General features: G+C 39.1%; 1 protein-coding gene across 2 annotated transcripts in view; it reads left to right on the top strand.

Moving 5' to 3' along the window:
* Positions 1–14,167, top strand: part of uvrag (UV radiation resistance associated gene) — a 191,109-nt gene that overhangs the window by 86,226 nt on the left and 90,716 nt on the right. For both annotated transcript variants that reach the window (XM_061961810.2, XM_061961809.2), the window contains exons 9-11: positions 1,002–1,086; positions 3,018–3,105; positions 3,286–3,346. In XM_061961810.2, coding sequence (XP_061817794.1) covers positions 1,002–1,086; positions 3,018–3,105; positions 3,286–3,346 — 234 coding nt within the window. The remainder of the gene's footprint in view (positions 1–1,001; positions 1,087–3,017; positions 3,106–3,285; positions 3,347–14,167) is intronic.

Genomic DNA, 14,167 nt, shown 5'->3' with positions numbered 1-14,167 from the left:
TGTTCACTCACCGTGATGCCCACTCTGGTGTAGAAAAATGAATGAATGTTTGGTGGTGGTGACAGAGGCCGGCAGCCACGTTTTCATCGGTCTACTTTAGAACAGGGGTCGTGCGCCCAACTTTTCCATTCCAAAGTGGCCGAACCCACTCAAATATTATCACACAATTAGTAATTGTCTTTTGATTTGAATGATATTTAATAATTATTTATGTTTTAGAAAATGCAAAGGTTACATTAATTTCACTGTGGACACAATTAAACGTTGTAGGTATTTTTTTTTTTATTTTTTTATTTATTTATTTTTTTTTTTTTATGTCCTGTCCAGCTTCTCAGGCAAATCATATAGTTGATGTAGATGCCCATGTCGGCTGTTCAGATTTACTTTACAAAAGAGAAGTGTAGGATACTTCTCTTGTTGCCTTATTTGTATTTGACTTTATTAAATGTATTTATATTATCATTTAGTGCAGCCGGGCCGGAGCAGGAGGGGATAGAAAGAGAAAAAAAAAAGAAGACAGAGGGGGAAATTGTGGGGACAAGAGGGGGATTAGACAGAGAGACAAAAACAACAACAGCAAACAACAACGTTGTTGTCGTTGTAGGTATTTGTTTTAAATGTTACACAATTAGTACTGCTGCATGCATGTCAAGCTGAATGCAAATGTATTTTTGAAAATGACTCTGTTAAGACCCTAAATTATACATTATTTCTGTTTATTATGCTACACTGAGTTATTGTGTGCTTGCCAATGTTCTACATCCTCAAGTTGTATCGGTTTTGTTCTTAATCCGTCTGACTTTTATAAAGTTGCAACATTCATGCAGTCTAGTTTACTGATATGTAGTGTAAAGAAATTGATTTGTGCCGACAATAACACCGACTCATAACTGTTTGTTTTGAGGCACAAAAACATAAAAGCCTTAAAAAAAGTAAAAAATAATTATATATATATATATATATATATATATGTATATATATATATCTTGTGTCTCTTTCAGAGGAAGTGTTTGCCATGCAGCGTGAAAGTCTGGAGGAGGAGAAAGAATCTTTAACCATGCTTCATAAGGAATGTACCGCCAAGAGGTATGTGTCAACCTGTAATTTGTCCCTGATTTCTGCATAGAAGACATATTTTAACATCTTAACCTTCAGCAAATATTATGGCTGCACAGAAGAATGTGTTGCTTGCTTGCGTGACTTGAGATTTTTGCCGTGCACTCCGTCACCCACACCTCTTTCTCCGTAAGGGGATGTTTTGGCATCTGGCACTTTTCATTTATTTGTTTCCAGTTGCGTTTTTACATCTTGTGTTAAAGGAGTGATTTGTATTGTGTTTATGTTGGCCTGCGGGGATGCGTGTTCCGCGGGTGTCAACTCTGGGTGCAGTTTCGTTTGTCTGAAGACTAGCAGACAGTCACAGATGGTACACCCGATCCTCTGGAAGGCCAGAAAACAGGAAATTACCATCAGCGAAACATGCATCTGCCTAATTTCAATTTCTTGGATCTATGGGGCAAATTTTATTATTGTGGTTTGTGAAATTGAAATGGCTGCCATGCAAGTTTTACACACAGCACTAAGGCTGTGACTATTTTGATAGATTAGTCGACTAATAGGATTATGAAGTGAACAACTCTTTAGTGGTTCTAATTTAGCTATTGCCTTAAATTCAGATAGATGTTTTTAGGCATGTGCTAACTAACAAAGGTGACTACTTTATTCAGAAATATTACTATATATATATATATATATATATATATATATATATATACTGTAACTGTGCTGCTCAAATTTAAAACATGTAACTTAGCCGCAAGGTTTAAACTTGTGTCCGTTTAAAATCAAGGAAAGGCAACATGTTGATACAAATCATCAATTTGTATGTTAACAAAGGACAGTCAAAATAGTAGCAATAAAAATTAAAAAACAACACCAAAGCTATCTTTAAAATAGCAGTGCTGCTAAGTTTCAGAAAATAACAAAAGTGAGACTTTAACTTAATGATCCGTCCGAAAAAAATGGGCATTTTAAAAAAAATGTATTGATACCTTAAAGGGGAACTGCATTTATTTTGAATTTTGCATTATAAAATACATGACAACGAATTTTAATGCATTCAAACTTGTAAATAAACGTGAATTAAAGTCTGCTTACAGCGTAGCCAATGGGGGGCCCTCTATTCCGCCATAAAACCCAATAAAAATGTTTTTTTTAAAAGCTGCAACAATACTCCATTTACATTTCATGACTTGAATATTAACCAAGTACTAGTTATTGTGTTTTATAAGCGCTCACGCATGCTTGAATGCCAATCTGCACATGAGCGACTAATCAAGTGCTTTCTCGTTTCCTTGCTCGTCAAACTTTATTCTAGATCCTAAATTGTACCTCTCACCTGGATAGTAGAAGAACGAGGACGAATTCCAAAAAGTTGGTACACTTTGACAGCCAATTTAGCCCTTGAAATCGTGAGAATGACACCAAAAGACGCTTGGTTTCACCCCCCTTTTCTTTGCGAGGATTATAAATCATTCTTCATCTAAACGGGAATATAACACGAGTCTATCAGTCCTAATGACAGCAGACATTGCACAGAAAGTGATGTTTTATTATGTTTGTTGGCACTCATAAAGTCTGCAGTGAGTAATAATCAGCGACGTCTATCAATTTCTGCGTCACAATATTGTGATTTGGGATGAAGATGCAACAAAGAATACACAACATAATACGCAATATGAAATTGTTTCTCGTCTTCTGTATGTGAGGTCAGCAGGCTGATGCAAGTCCGTCCATATTTTGGGGCTAAAATGGGCGTTTCATAATGTGCTGAAACTCTTTAGAAATCTAGCTTAAAATCACCACTGTCTATTTTGGGGGAAATTTTGCCTATAAACATAGTTTTTAGGTCCATTGCTATGAAATAAGTGACAGTCTTGACAGCATTAAGGGGCTCTTTTAAATTACTGACTTAATTACTCATTGTGTGGTTCCTGTGTCTGGTGGTGTCTCCCCAGAGAGCAGTTCCTCAAGTCCAACGCCCAGCTCAACTTCCGATGCCGTCAGCTTCTCTCTGAGCTTTCCTACATTTACCCGATCGATGTGGTGAGTCCAAACCAAATAGTTGACGTTAATATATATTTTTAAATGTCTTATTTGGAGTTGCATATCCTCTTCTTTGTTAAAGATATTATCTAAAGTCAATGTAATTAAGTTCCTAATACTTGAAATATTACAACATCTGATTATTGTCTTGAAAGTAAGTTTTGTTTTTTTATTCCACAGGAAAATCCGTCGTACTATGTTATCTGTGGAGTGAGGCTGCCAAATTCTGAAGATTTTCAAGGTAATTTCTTATCTACCACGATGTTATATTTGGTGCAAAAAGGCACCCGAACAAACATTTTATCTTGGACTCAAGCATTCTCTAATATACTGTTTATACTAAAGATGTCCCGATTCTGATCATGGGACTGAATCGGAGACCAATATTTGCATTGCTTTAACAGATCCTTACCACAGCTGTGTCCCAGTGTTTACATGCTAAAGATTGTACTCACATGAAAGATTGCTTCAAAAAGATGCATGCTGTGGGAGACACTATTACATTTCCATATTCCTTGTTACACACATGCAAGAGTTGCATAAATTCAAGGAGGGTGCATGTCTTGCCAGAATACCGGCTCCAATTTTTAGAGCAAGCGGCAACGAACGTGTCGTCTATCCACAGTGCAAAACCGCTTCTGAGATATTAATCCTCATTCCTATGGCGAAAAATACAGTTTAGTTTCTTCCATATTTACTGGAGGACTAGAGGAAAAGGAATGGTTAAACATGACCCACACACACACACACACACACACACACACACACACACACACACACACACACACACACTAAGCAGGACGTTACAAAGAGCTAACCTCTAAAGCTTCAATGTTAAGTCAGGGTGATCGGTCCAGATGTCGATACTTTAAATACAATACCTAGTGTAGTATCACTTTATAAACAATACTAAAGTGATTAGATTGATATTTTTTCTATTTTTATAAAATCATTTTTGGGTAGTTTTTGTAATTGTTTACAACATTTAGGGAGTAAATCTCAGGATAAGAAGGCTTTGAGGGAAAACCCCAAATAATTTAGTTTTTGCTTTTGTTAAGTTAGTGTGCACTAGCCACTTTACTTTGTTTATAAAAATAATTGTAAGAAGCATTCAATACCCCACATTTACAGCACTACTAGCAAATTCAACATTTAATAAGATGAGTTTTATGAACATGTTTTATCAAGTTACTTGCCATAAAACATTTTCAGTTCAGTCTTGTCAAAGTATCAGGACTCAAAATTGGATCAGATTCGAGTCCAAAATATTTTAATATGGACATCCTTAGTGCATAGTGGATGTGGAAGCAAGGGAAATGGGCAGGTCCTGTGGACCAGTTACAGCGGTTAAATCTTCCTACCCCCACAAGTCTCCACTATCGAAGTTACATTCCACTTAGACAGTTGGGAAATTAGGGCTTGCCTACCAAAAGCATGCGGAGACTGGACGCCGGCGTACTCTGCGGAGGAATCCTAAATTGTTCAATGGCGAGAAAGGCGGCTACAGCAATGTGCTGTACACAGGACAACTTGGTCATCCACTGCATCCGTTTCCACCACCAGTCTTGACCTTGTCTTGCCACTGAACATTGGTGGTCTCGGACAAGAGCATGTGGTCGACGCCACCAACTCTTCTTCCATTAAATAAAGTTACCACGCAAGCCATTTATCATCCATCATCCTTCCTCCCACCCCCGCAAGTCTTGTGGCGACAGGCAAGTAGCAAAGCAGCAGGTGTGGGTACGCTGGCAGCCATAGCCGCAGCCATGCACACAGGCGGCTCAGGCCATATGGTCGCTATCTACTGAAAGGAACAGCGCTGGATTTTGGCATCAGTCTGAGCGACTGAGCAGCCCTCTTCAGGGCCGCACTGCTCACCCCCATGGCATAGAAAGGGGCTAGAAAAGGTGCCTAAACATTGCCTGCTCCAAATCACCCTAGCCAGTGCACCACGGCTGGCGGGTACCCTACATTTGCGGTCGACGAACAAGAAAAACAACAAGTACATCTCTGAACCTTGCCACATGGAACCTGCACACATTTCTTGACAGGAATGACTCGGGTAGACCACAGAGTCGCACTGCACTCATCGCAAATGAATTCGCCAGATACAACATCGACATGGCTGCCTTTAACAATACTAGGCTAGCAGCCGAGGAAGAACTCTGCAAAAGAGGTACAGGCTACACCTTCTTTTGGAGTGGATGCGAACCTGAAGAACGATATGAGGCTGGAGCTGGGTTTGCATTGAGTACAACACTTGTTGACAAGCTGGCTAGACCCATAAAAAGAGTGAACGATCGACTCATGACAATGACACAGCCCCTCTCACATGGGAAGAAGTTCACCACTCTTGTCAGCGCCTATGCCCCCACCATGACCAACCAAGATGAGATCAAAAACAATGAACGCTGTCATCGCCGCTGTTCCCAACTCAGATAAGCTCATCATTCTAGGTGACTTCAAGGTGAGAGTAGGCTATGACAGTGCCACCTTGGATGTTGTGATTTGGAAGCATGGAGTCGGCGACTGCAACAGCATCAGTCTACTACGTCTTTAGACTTGCTCCGAGCATGACCGACTGATTACAAACAAGGCCCTTCGCATACCCACCTGTAAAAGGACGTCATGGATGCATCCTCGCTCTTCCTGTTTACTGATGATTGCCCCTTTAACGCTGCCTCCAAAGCAGACATGCAACACAGGGTTGACAAGTTTTCTGAGGCCTGCAACAACTTTGGGCCCACAATCAGCACCAAGAAGACCGAAGTGATGCGCCAACCCGCTCTAGGGAAATTACTCTGAAGCCAACATCTCTGTCAATGGACAAAGGCTCAACATAATGGACAAGTTCACATATCTTGGCAGTACACTTTCCCGCACGGTTTTCATCGAGGACGAGGTCAACACCAGCCTTACCAAGGCAAGTGCTGCCTTCGGCAGACTACACAAGTGGTGATGCCTCTTCCATCCCACACATTGGGATGGAAGAGGCATCACCACAGAGACAAAGATCAAGGTCTATCTAGAAAGCGGTACTGCTCACTACCCTGCTCTATGGTTGTGAGTCGTGGACGTTCTACCAATGCCACGCCAGGGAGCTGAACCATTTCCACACTACCAGCCAATCAGGAAAACATATCAAATATCACATTTACGAGATTAAGCACTTCTTATGTATTCCCTCTTTTTGCACCTCAGTTTTAAGCGATTATTAAGTGTTCAAAGTGATTTTGGAATTTTGTTTACAATGTTTTCCACGGTTGTTAACATTTCCTCTCCTTTCTGCATTAATACCTGAGGGGATTATACTCAGAGGAAGGATACATTTTAAATAAAAATGTTGACAATTTTTTATATAAATCAAGTCAAAAATATAAATAATTATCGATATCAACCAATATAAAACATTTATATCCTAATACATTTTCCAGCCTGATCACCTAGCCCTAGAGTTGCTTAAATACCGTCTACTCTATGCACATCCTGACACAATCCACCATTCAGGATGAACATTTTTCATGCATATGGCAGTCAGCCGCCCTCTGGCAGTATTGCCCACTCCCTATGTTTTTGTGTCGGCTTTAGAATTTGGAAAAGTTAGGTTCATTTTGCTGTTTTAGTCATGCTGTGCACCCTTGTAACAACCCCTACTTATGATATAATCTGCCATAACGGATGGCCTGGCCTGTTGTTCTTTAGACTGCAAATCATTGCAGACTAATTCAACAGGGCCTCTTCTGGTTGCAGACAAATATTTTCTCAATGGCTTCAAGACACTATTACAAAGACACTACAAAGTGACAATTGTTGATAGTTAAGCTCATCCCTGAAAAACTTTTAGGGGAAAATCAATAATAATGTGCTATCATTTTCCAGTGCAACAGACATTTAACACACTACCGTATTTTTCGGACTATAAGTCGCTCCGCAGTATAGGTCGCACCAGCCGAAAATGCACAATAAAGAAGAAAAAAAACATATATACGTCGCACTGGAGTATAAGTCGCATTTTTGGGGGAAATTTATTTGATAAAATCCAACACCAAGAATAGACACTAGAAAGGCAATTTAAAATGAATAAAGAATAGTGAACAACAGGCTGAATAAGTGTACGTTATATGAGGCATAAATAACCAACTGAGAACGTGCCTGGTATGTTAACGTAACATGTTATGGTAAGAGTCATTCAAATAACTATAACATATAGAACATGCTAAACGTTTACCAAACAATCTGTCACTCCCGATCGCTAAATGCGATGAAATCTTCCTCCTCGGTGTCGCCTCTGGTATGCGCCGCTAGCGTCCATTCTTTCTGCTGCTCGATCGCCGTTTTCTGGTGTATATTTCACTACGTCCAGCTTGTAATCTGCAGTATATAATTTCCTTTTCGGTGCCATTTTAGTTCAGTCCTTCTCAGTTTTTATAAGTTACCGCCATTGTTGCTGTGATCTATTTTAATAGCTCCGGCAGTAGCGTATAGCATTTAGCAGTTAGCATTCCAAAACCCACAATGCACTTCTGCTATGACCCGCCCCCGCCGAATTCTTTTTGGTTGGCGTGTGAGTGACGATTGCTGACGTGTGTGTGACGATTTCGGACATCTTCTTCGTCGCTCACGCAAATTAGATAAATAATATTATTTGATATTTTACGGTAATATGTTAATAATTTCACACATAAGTTGCTCCGGAGTATACGTCGCACCCACGGCCAAACTGAAAAAAACCTCGACTTATAGTCCGAAAAATACGGTATATACAAAACAGTGCAAGAAAACATAGGTGCAATAAGTGTTGATAAAATAAACTGGAAATCTCACATAACAATATACAACATAACGTGGCAAGAAATACATCAATAATGAATAAAGCAAAATATGTTCTGGACCAAAAATCACTCGATATTCTCCGCTGCTTCACAGTGTTATCGTATCTAAATCATTGTGTAGAAATATAGGGAAAAAAAACAATAAAACATAATGTTGGATATTGAAACTACTCAAATCATTTGTTTATTGATTCAAAAATACTGAAATTCAACATTTTAGTGAATTTGCAAACAGCTAGAATTATGCACAAAGCAAACTATAACCTGTGACCCAAGAATATGGGTCAAATGCAGAGAATAATTTTGCCACACCCAGTGTGTGTGTGACAATCATTGGTACTTTAACTTTAACTAAATTTACTTAAACCAATTTTTTAAGCTGTTCAGGTGGAATTATTTTCCATTCTTGCTTGATGTACAGCTTAAGTTGTTCAACAGTCCTGGGTCTCCGTTGTCGTATTTTAGGCTTCTTATTGCGCCACACATTTTCAATGGGAGACAGGTCTGGACTACAGGCAGGCCAGTCTAGTACCCGCACTCTTTTACTATGAAGCCACACTGTTGTAACACGTGGCTTGGCATTGTCTTTCTGAAATAAACGGGCGAAAAAGACGTTGCTTGGATGGCAACATATGTTGCTCCAAAACCTGAGTGTACCTTTCAGCATTAAGGGTGCCTTCACAGATGTGTAAGTTACCCATGCCTTGGGCACTAATACACCCCCATACCATCACAGATGCTGGCTTTTGAACTTTGCGCCTATAACAGTCCGAGTGGTTCTTTTCGTCTGTGGTCCGGCGGACACGACGTCCACAGTTTCCAAAAACAATTTGAAATGTGGACTCGTCAGACCACAGAACACTTTTCCACTTTGCATCAGTCCATCTTCGATGAGCTCGGGCCCAGCAAAGCCGGCGGCGTTTTTGGGTGTTGTTGATAAATGGCTTTGGCTTTGCATAGTAGAGTTTTAACTTGCACTTACAGATGTAGCAACGAACTGTAGTTACTGACAGTGGTTTTCTGAAGTGTTCCTGAGCCCATGTGGTGATATACTTTGCACACTGATGTCGGTTTTTGATGCAGTGTAGGGGATCGAAGGTCACGGGCATTCAATGTTGGTTTTCCGCATTGCGGCTTACATGCAGTGATTTTTCCAGATGTTTTTAACCTTTTGATGTTGATGACCGTAGATGGTGAAATCCCGAAATTCCTTGCAATAGTTTGTTGAGAAACGGTGTTCTTAAACTGTTCCGACAATTTGCTCACACATTTGTTCACAAAGTGGTGACCCTCACCCCATCCTTGTTTGTAAATGACCGAGCATTTCATGGAAGCTGCTTTTATACCCAACCATGGCACCCACCTGTTACCAATTAGCCTGTTCACCTGTGGGATGTTCCAAATAATTGTTTGATTAGCATTCCTCAACTTTCTCAGTCTTTTTTGGCATCAAATTCCAAATGAGCTAATATTTGCAAAAAATAAAGTTTTCCAGTTCGAACGTTAAGTATCTTGTCTTTGCAGTCTATCCAATTGAATATAGTTTGAAAATAATTAGCAAATCATTGTATTCTGTTTCTATTTATGATTTACACAATGTGCCAACTTCACTGGTTTTGAGTTTTGTAGAATTGTACTATTTTTGGAGTAAATGAAAAAATGAAGTGAATAAATGTGCCAGTAAATGCTACTAAGTGAAAAAAGGGATACGATTAAATAAACTGTGCTTCTTCCTACCTCTTTTCAAACTGTGATACATCATGTTGTAATTGTCTGCATGTATGAAGTAAACATAAACCGTACATATTTGTATTTAACTTCTAATAAAAACAACACAATTGATTACATAAAAATAAACCAAGGAAAACATTTTAACAATCCAATTACTAAGAATAGGAAAGTTGTGTGAGTAGGAATTGGTACCGAATTTGGTATTTTGTGATTACCGACCAAATTCTGTTCGTATTATCAGATAACAGTTCACGTAATATCAAATGCTACCATATTTCGATACCTTTGTTGCACGTGACATTGTTTCCGGTGGCAGACTCCGCACCGGCTCAAGCACTTGTGGCAAACAGGTGTATTCGTAGCGGACTGCCTCTAGATGTTTTAATTTTCAGTGCCAACAAAGCGCCCAAAAATAGGGTGCCACTTTTCAAAATGTGCCAGCTTAATGCTAATTTACAATGGATATGTCATAAGCATGTTAAAACTGTTTTTAAAATATAAGGTAAAAGTGAACAGATTAATAATAAAAATTAATTAATAATAAATAATGGGTAATAAATAGAAAATAAAATAGGTTAAAATACAGAGATTCAATAATAGTTGTTTATGGTCTGTGGTGAAAAGTTTCCAATTCTGGATCTCTGGACCTTTTTGTTCAGCAATTTTTTGTACTGTAGTGTGGTTTTTGTCAAATGGTGATAGCTTAAATGCATTAGACTGTATATTTTTGTTTTGTTTTGCACAAAACCAGTGTAAATACAAAGATGAAGTACTCGGTGGTAGGGGTGTCCCGATCCAATATTGATATTGGTCCGTGTACCAAAGTGGTACTCCTAACTCGTCTCAACAGGTCTAATTCACGTCATTATGTTATTGGTTTGCCAGCATTTATAGCAGTACTAGTTTCATTTTTGTTTTAGTTAGATGTATTAAGTTATCTGTTGCAAGATACTTACATGTGGTAGCAGCTCACCTTCAGAAATGTTTGTGGCGGATCCGCCAGTTATTTCCTGGTTTTGTGGGGTTGATTATGTCATCACTGACGACATCAGACCATAGGTCAAACTATCACTGGGGGTTTAGTTTGTTTTCTATTTAATTAATCTAAGTTTAGGTTGGATTAGAGAGATATGAGGATTAGATAGCACTGGTATATTTGGGTTCCTTTATATTAACACTATGAAAACACAATATTGTAGTTTAAAGGCCTACTGAAACCCACTACTACCGACCACACAGTCTGATAGTTTATATATCAATGATGAAATCTTAACATTGCAACACATGCCATTACGGCCGGGTTATCTTACTAAAGTGCAATTTTAAATTTTGCGCCGAAATATCGGATTCTGGACATCTGTGTTGGTGAATCTTTTGCAATTTGTTCAATGAACAATGGAGACAGCAAAGAAGAAAGCTGTAGGTGGGAAGTGGTGTATTGCGGCCGACTGCCGCAACACAAACAGAGCCGGTGTTTCATTGTTTACATTCCCGAAAGATGACAGTCAAGCTTTACCATTGGCCTGTGGAGAACTGGGACAGCAGAGACTCTTACCAGGAGAACTTTGAGTTGGATACGCAGACGCGGTACCGTGAGTACGCAGCTGCGGCTTCCAAACATTTGATCGCTTGCCTGTACGTGCGTGGCGCTATGTGCATGTCACGTACGTAACTTTGGGGACTTTGGGGAAATATATGTGCTGTATGAACTTTGGGGAGGTGAACGGTACTTTGGGCTGTGGGATTGAGTGTGTTGTGCAGGTGTTTGAGTTGTATTGGTGGGTTATATGGACGGGAGGGGGGAGGTGTTTGTTATGCGGGATTAATTTGTGGCATATTAAATATAAGCCTGGTTGTGTTGTGGCTAATAGAGTATATATATATGTCTTGTGTTTATTTACTGTTTTAGTCATTCCCAGCTGAATATCAGGTCCCACCCGCCTCTCACAGCATCTTCCCTATCTGAATCGCTCCCACTGCACTCTAGTCCTTCACTCTCACTTTCCTCATCCACGAATCTTTCATCCTCGCTCAAATTAATGGGGAAATCGTCGCTTTCTTGGTCTGAATCGCTCTCGCTGCTGGTGGCCATGATTGTAAACAATGTGCAGATGTGAGGAGCTCCACAACCTGTGACGTCACGCGCATATCGTCTGCTACTTCCGGTACAGGCAAGGCTTTTTTTATCAGCGACCAAAAGTTACGAACTTTATCGTCGATGTTCTCTACTAAATCCTTTCAGCAAAAATATGGCAATATCGCGAAATGATCAAGTATGACACATAGAATGGACCTGCTATCGCCGTTTGAATAAGAAAATCGCATTTCAGTAGGCCTTTAACTCTTTTGATGTGTATTAATGTTAGATTGGGTTTGTAAGCCAACCTAAGAGCTACAGTGGCACATTACAGGTAGTATTGGAAGCACTATAAAAGAGCTTAAGGGTAATATGCGGCAGGCTTTTTGTTGTGAACGATTCAGATGTGCTGATGCCAAAACACATGCTTTATTTCATTGATTTGAGTGAATGGATTATTTGCTTCTTTTAGGTCGCTACTTTTATTTTTTTTTTCTGTTTTACACATGTTTAAGGTGTGCTTTGTCAATAAACATGCCACACTTCCAACAAATAGAAAGTCTGCCATCCTATCATTTGGCCCTCGGACACCACATTACGACAGTCTGATATCAGCAAAAAATAACAAGTATCGGCTTATATTGCCTAGCATTTAAACTTTCTGATATAAGGCTCTGATACAAGCAGTCCTACTTGTGCAAAGCTGCACAGCCAGTTAACATCTAAATGCCCTCCAATAAGCACACACAGTTGGTCTTTTCTTGTATTTGTCCAGTCATTAAAAAATATATACATGGTAGGATATAGGCTCCAATGAGCTTGCAGCTACACGACAGCTAAGCACACAATAGCACACAAGCTAGACATACATAATAAGCGTCCTAATTAAACAATCCTTCAGTCTAAATTAGCAAATTTTTCAATATAAACAAGTATCAAATACTTAAAGTTGCGTATTACTTACACATATGTCTCCAAGGCAGAAGAAGCATATTAGAAGGGTACCCAGTAACAAACGTATCCGCATCATTCAACTTACTGTGCAATGGGGTTAACTTCATGAAATATTTGGGCCTCAAGGTGTCCAAATAAACTACTATGACTCCACTTCAGTTTAATTAAACACAGCCCAAGTCCATTTCAGACAGTTATAAAAATAGGTTAGTGTTCACTTGATCAAGCCTTTTCTAACAACATTCTACACTATAAAATAATAAAAGTATGTATGCTGACACTACTTCAGGGTACAATATTAGTATCGTATCGGAAGTGAAAAAATTGTAGTTGGTAGTTGGTATGTAGTACTATTGAAGACAAAGACTACAATGGTATACTGTGAAAACTGCTGGCAAATGCATCTTTAATTCTTTCTTTCTGGTAGAGAGGTTTTCACATGTACTCAAGAGCTGCTATTTAATTTCAAGATAGTGAATATTTTCCACCCACAAAATTCTGTTTTTTGTAGAGTTCTTGAAATACGCTACAGGAAGATGCACTGAACTCCATTTTACCTCAACGGCTTATCCTGACTCTTATTTGTGTGAGGCCTGTCCCAAAGAGAGCCAGATCAAGTCCAGAATTGTTCAAATGTGTGTTGGAGCCACTTTATACTGGCCTTCGGGGATGGATGTTCCACATTAGAATCAAGGGTCAGGGTCATTTGGGAGCCCTAATCCTGCTGGCCGTCAAAGTGTTTCTGCAGGAAGCGGCATCATTTCCCAACATTTAAACAAGCTTTCTTTGTCAACTCACCTTGTCAGTCTGTCTTTAGTTGCACCCTGATGTGTTGCTTGTGGCTAAATGTCCGCTAGCTGACCCCAAAGTTGAACTATTTTACTTATTTGTGTGTCCTTCTTATTGCTATTAAATATTTCCATTAAAACACGCAAGGTAAACTAACACTTATATTTTTGACAAGGTAGCTTTTTTCAAAATGTTCCTTAAATCCTGAACAAATACACAGTAATCTACAAAATAATGGTGTATGCAGGAAGTGTAGGTGTTCTGTTTGGTGCTGATTCAAATTAGGATTGTTCAGCCTTGGTGGAGGTCTGTCAATCTAGTTCCAGATGTTTTCAAGGAAACCATCAACTCAATAACATCTGGTTGATTGGTTTGCTACCTTTTTAAAGTGTTATTATATTGCAACTTCTTTGTTTATAAACATGTGTCTTTACTCCTACTATAATAAAATAAATACTGACTCATCATTGGTATGAAAATGGAGTTTGATTTTCAGAGAGAAGATAATAACATTGGTGTTTGATGTGTGAATGACAGGCAGTGTGTTTTCAGCATCCATTTTTTGGTAGTCTGCGAATGTCTGGTCTTGGACAAGAATACCAACAATGTCTTCAATGTCTTTGTGGAAAGTTTTGGATAGTTATTCTAAACTTTAATTGTAAATGAGAAACACAACGTA

This window comes from Nerophis lumbriciformis, linkage group LG09 (genome assembly GCF_033978685.3).
Source record: "Nerophis lumbriciformis linkage group LG09, RoL_Nlum_v2.1, whole genome shotgun sequence".
In the NCBI taxonomy this organism is placed as follows: Eukaryota; Metazoa; Chordata; class Actinopteri; order Syngnathiformes; family Syngnathidae; genus Nerophis; species Nerophis lumbriciformis.
Note: the sequence above shows the minus strand (reverse complement) of the source record. Positions and strands in the feature narration are given on the sequence as shown.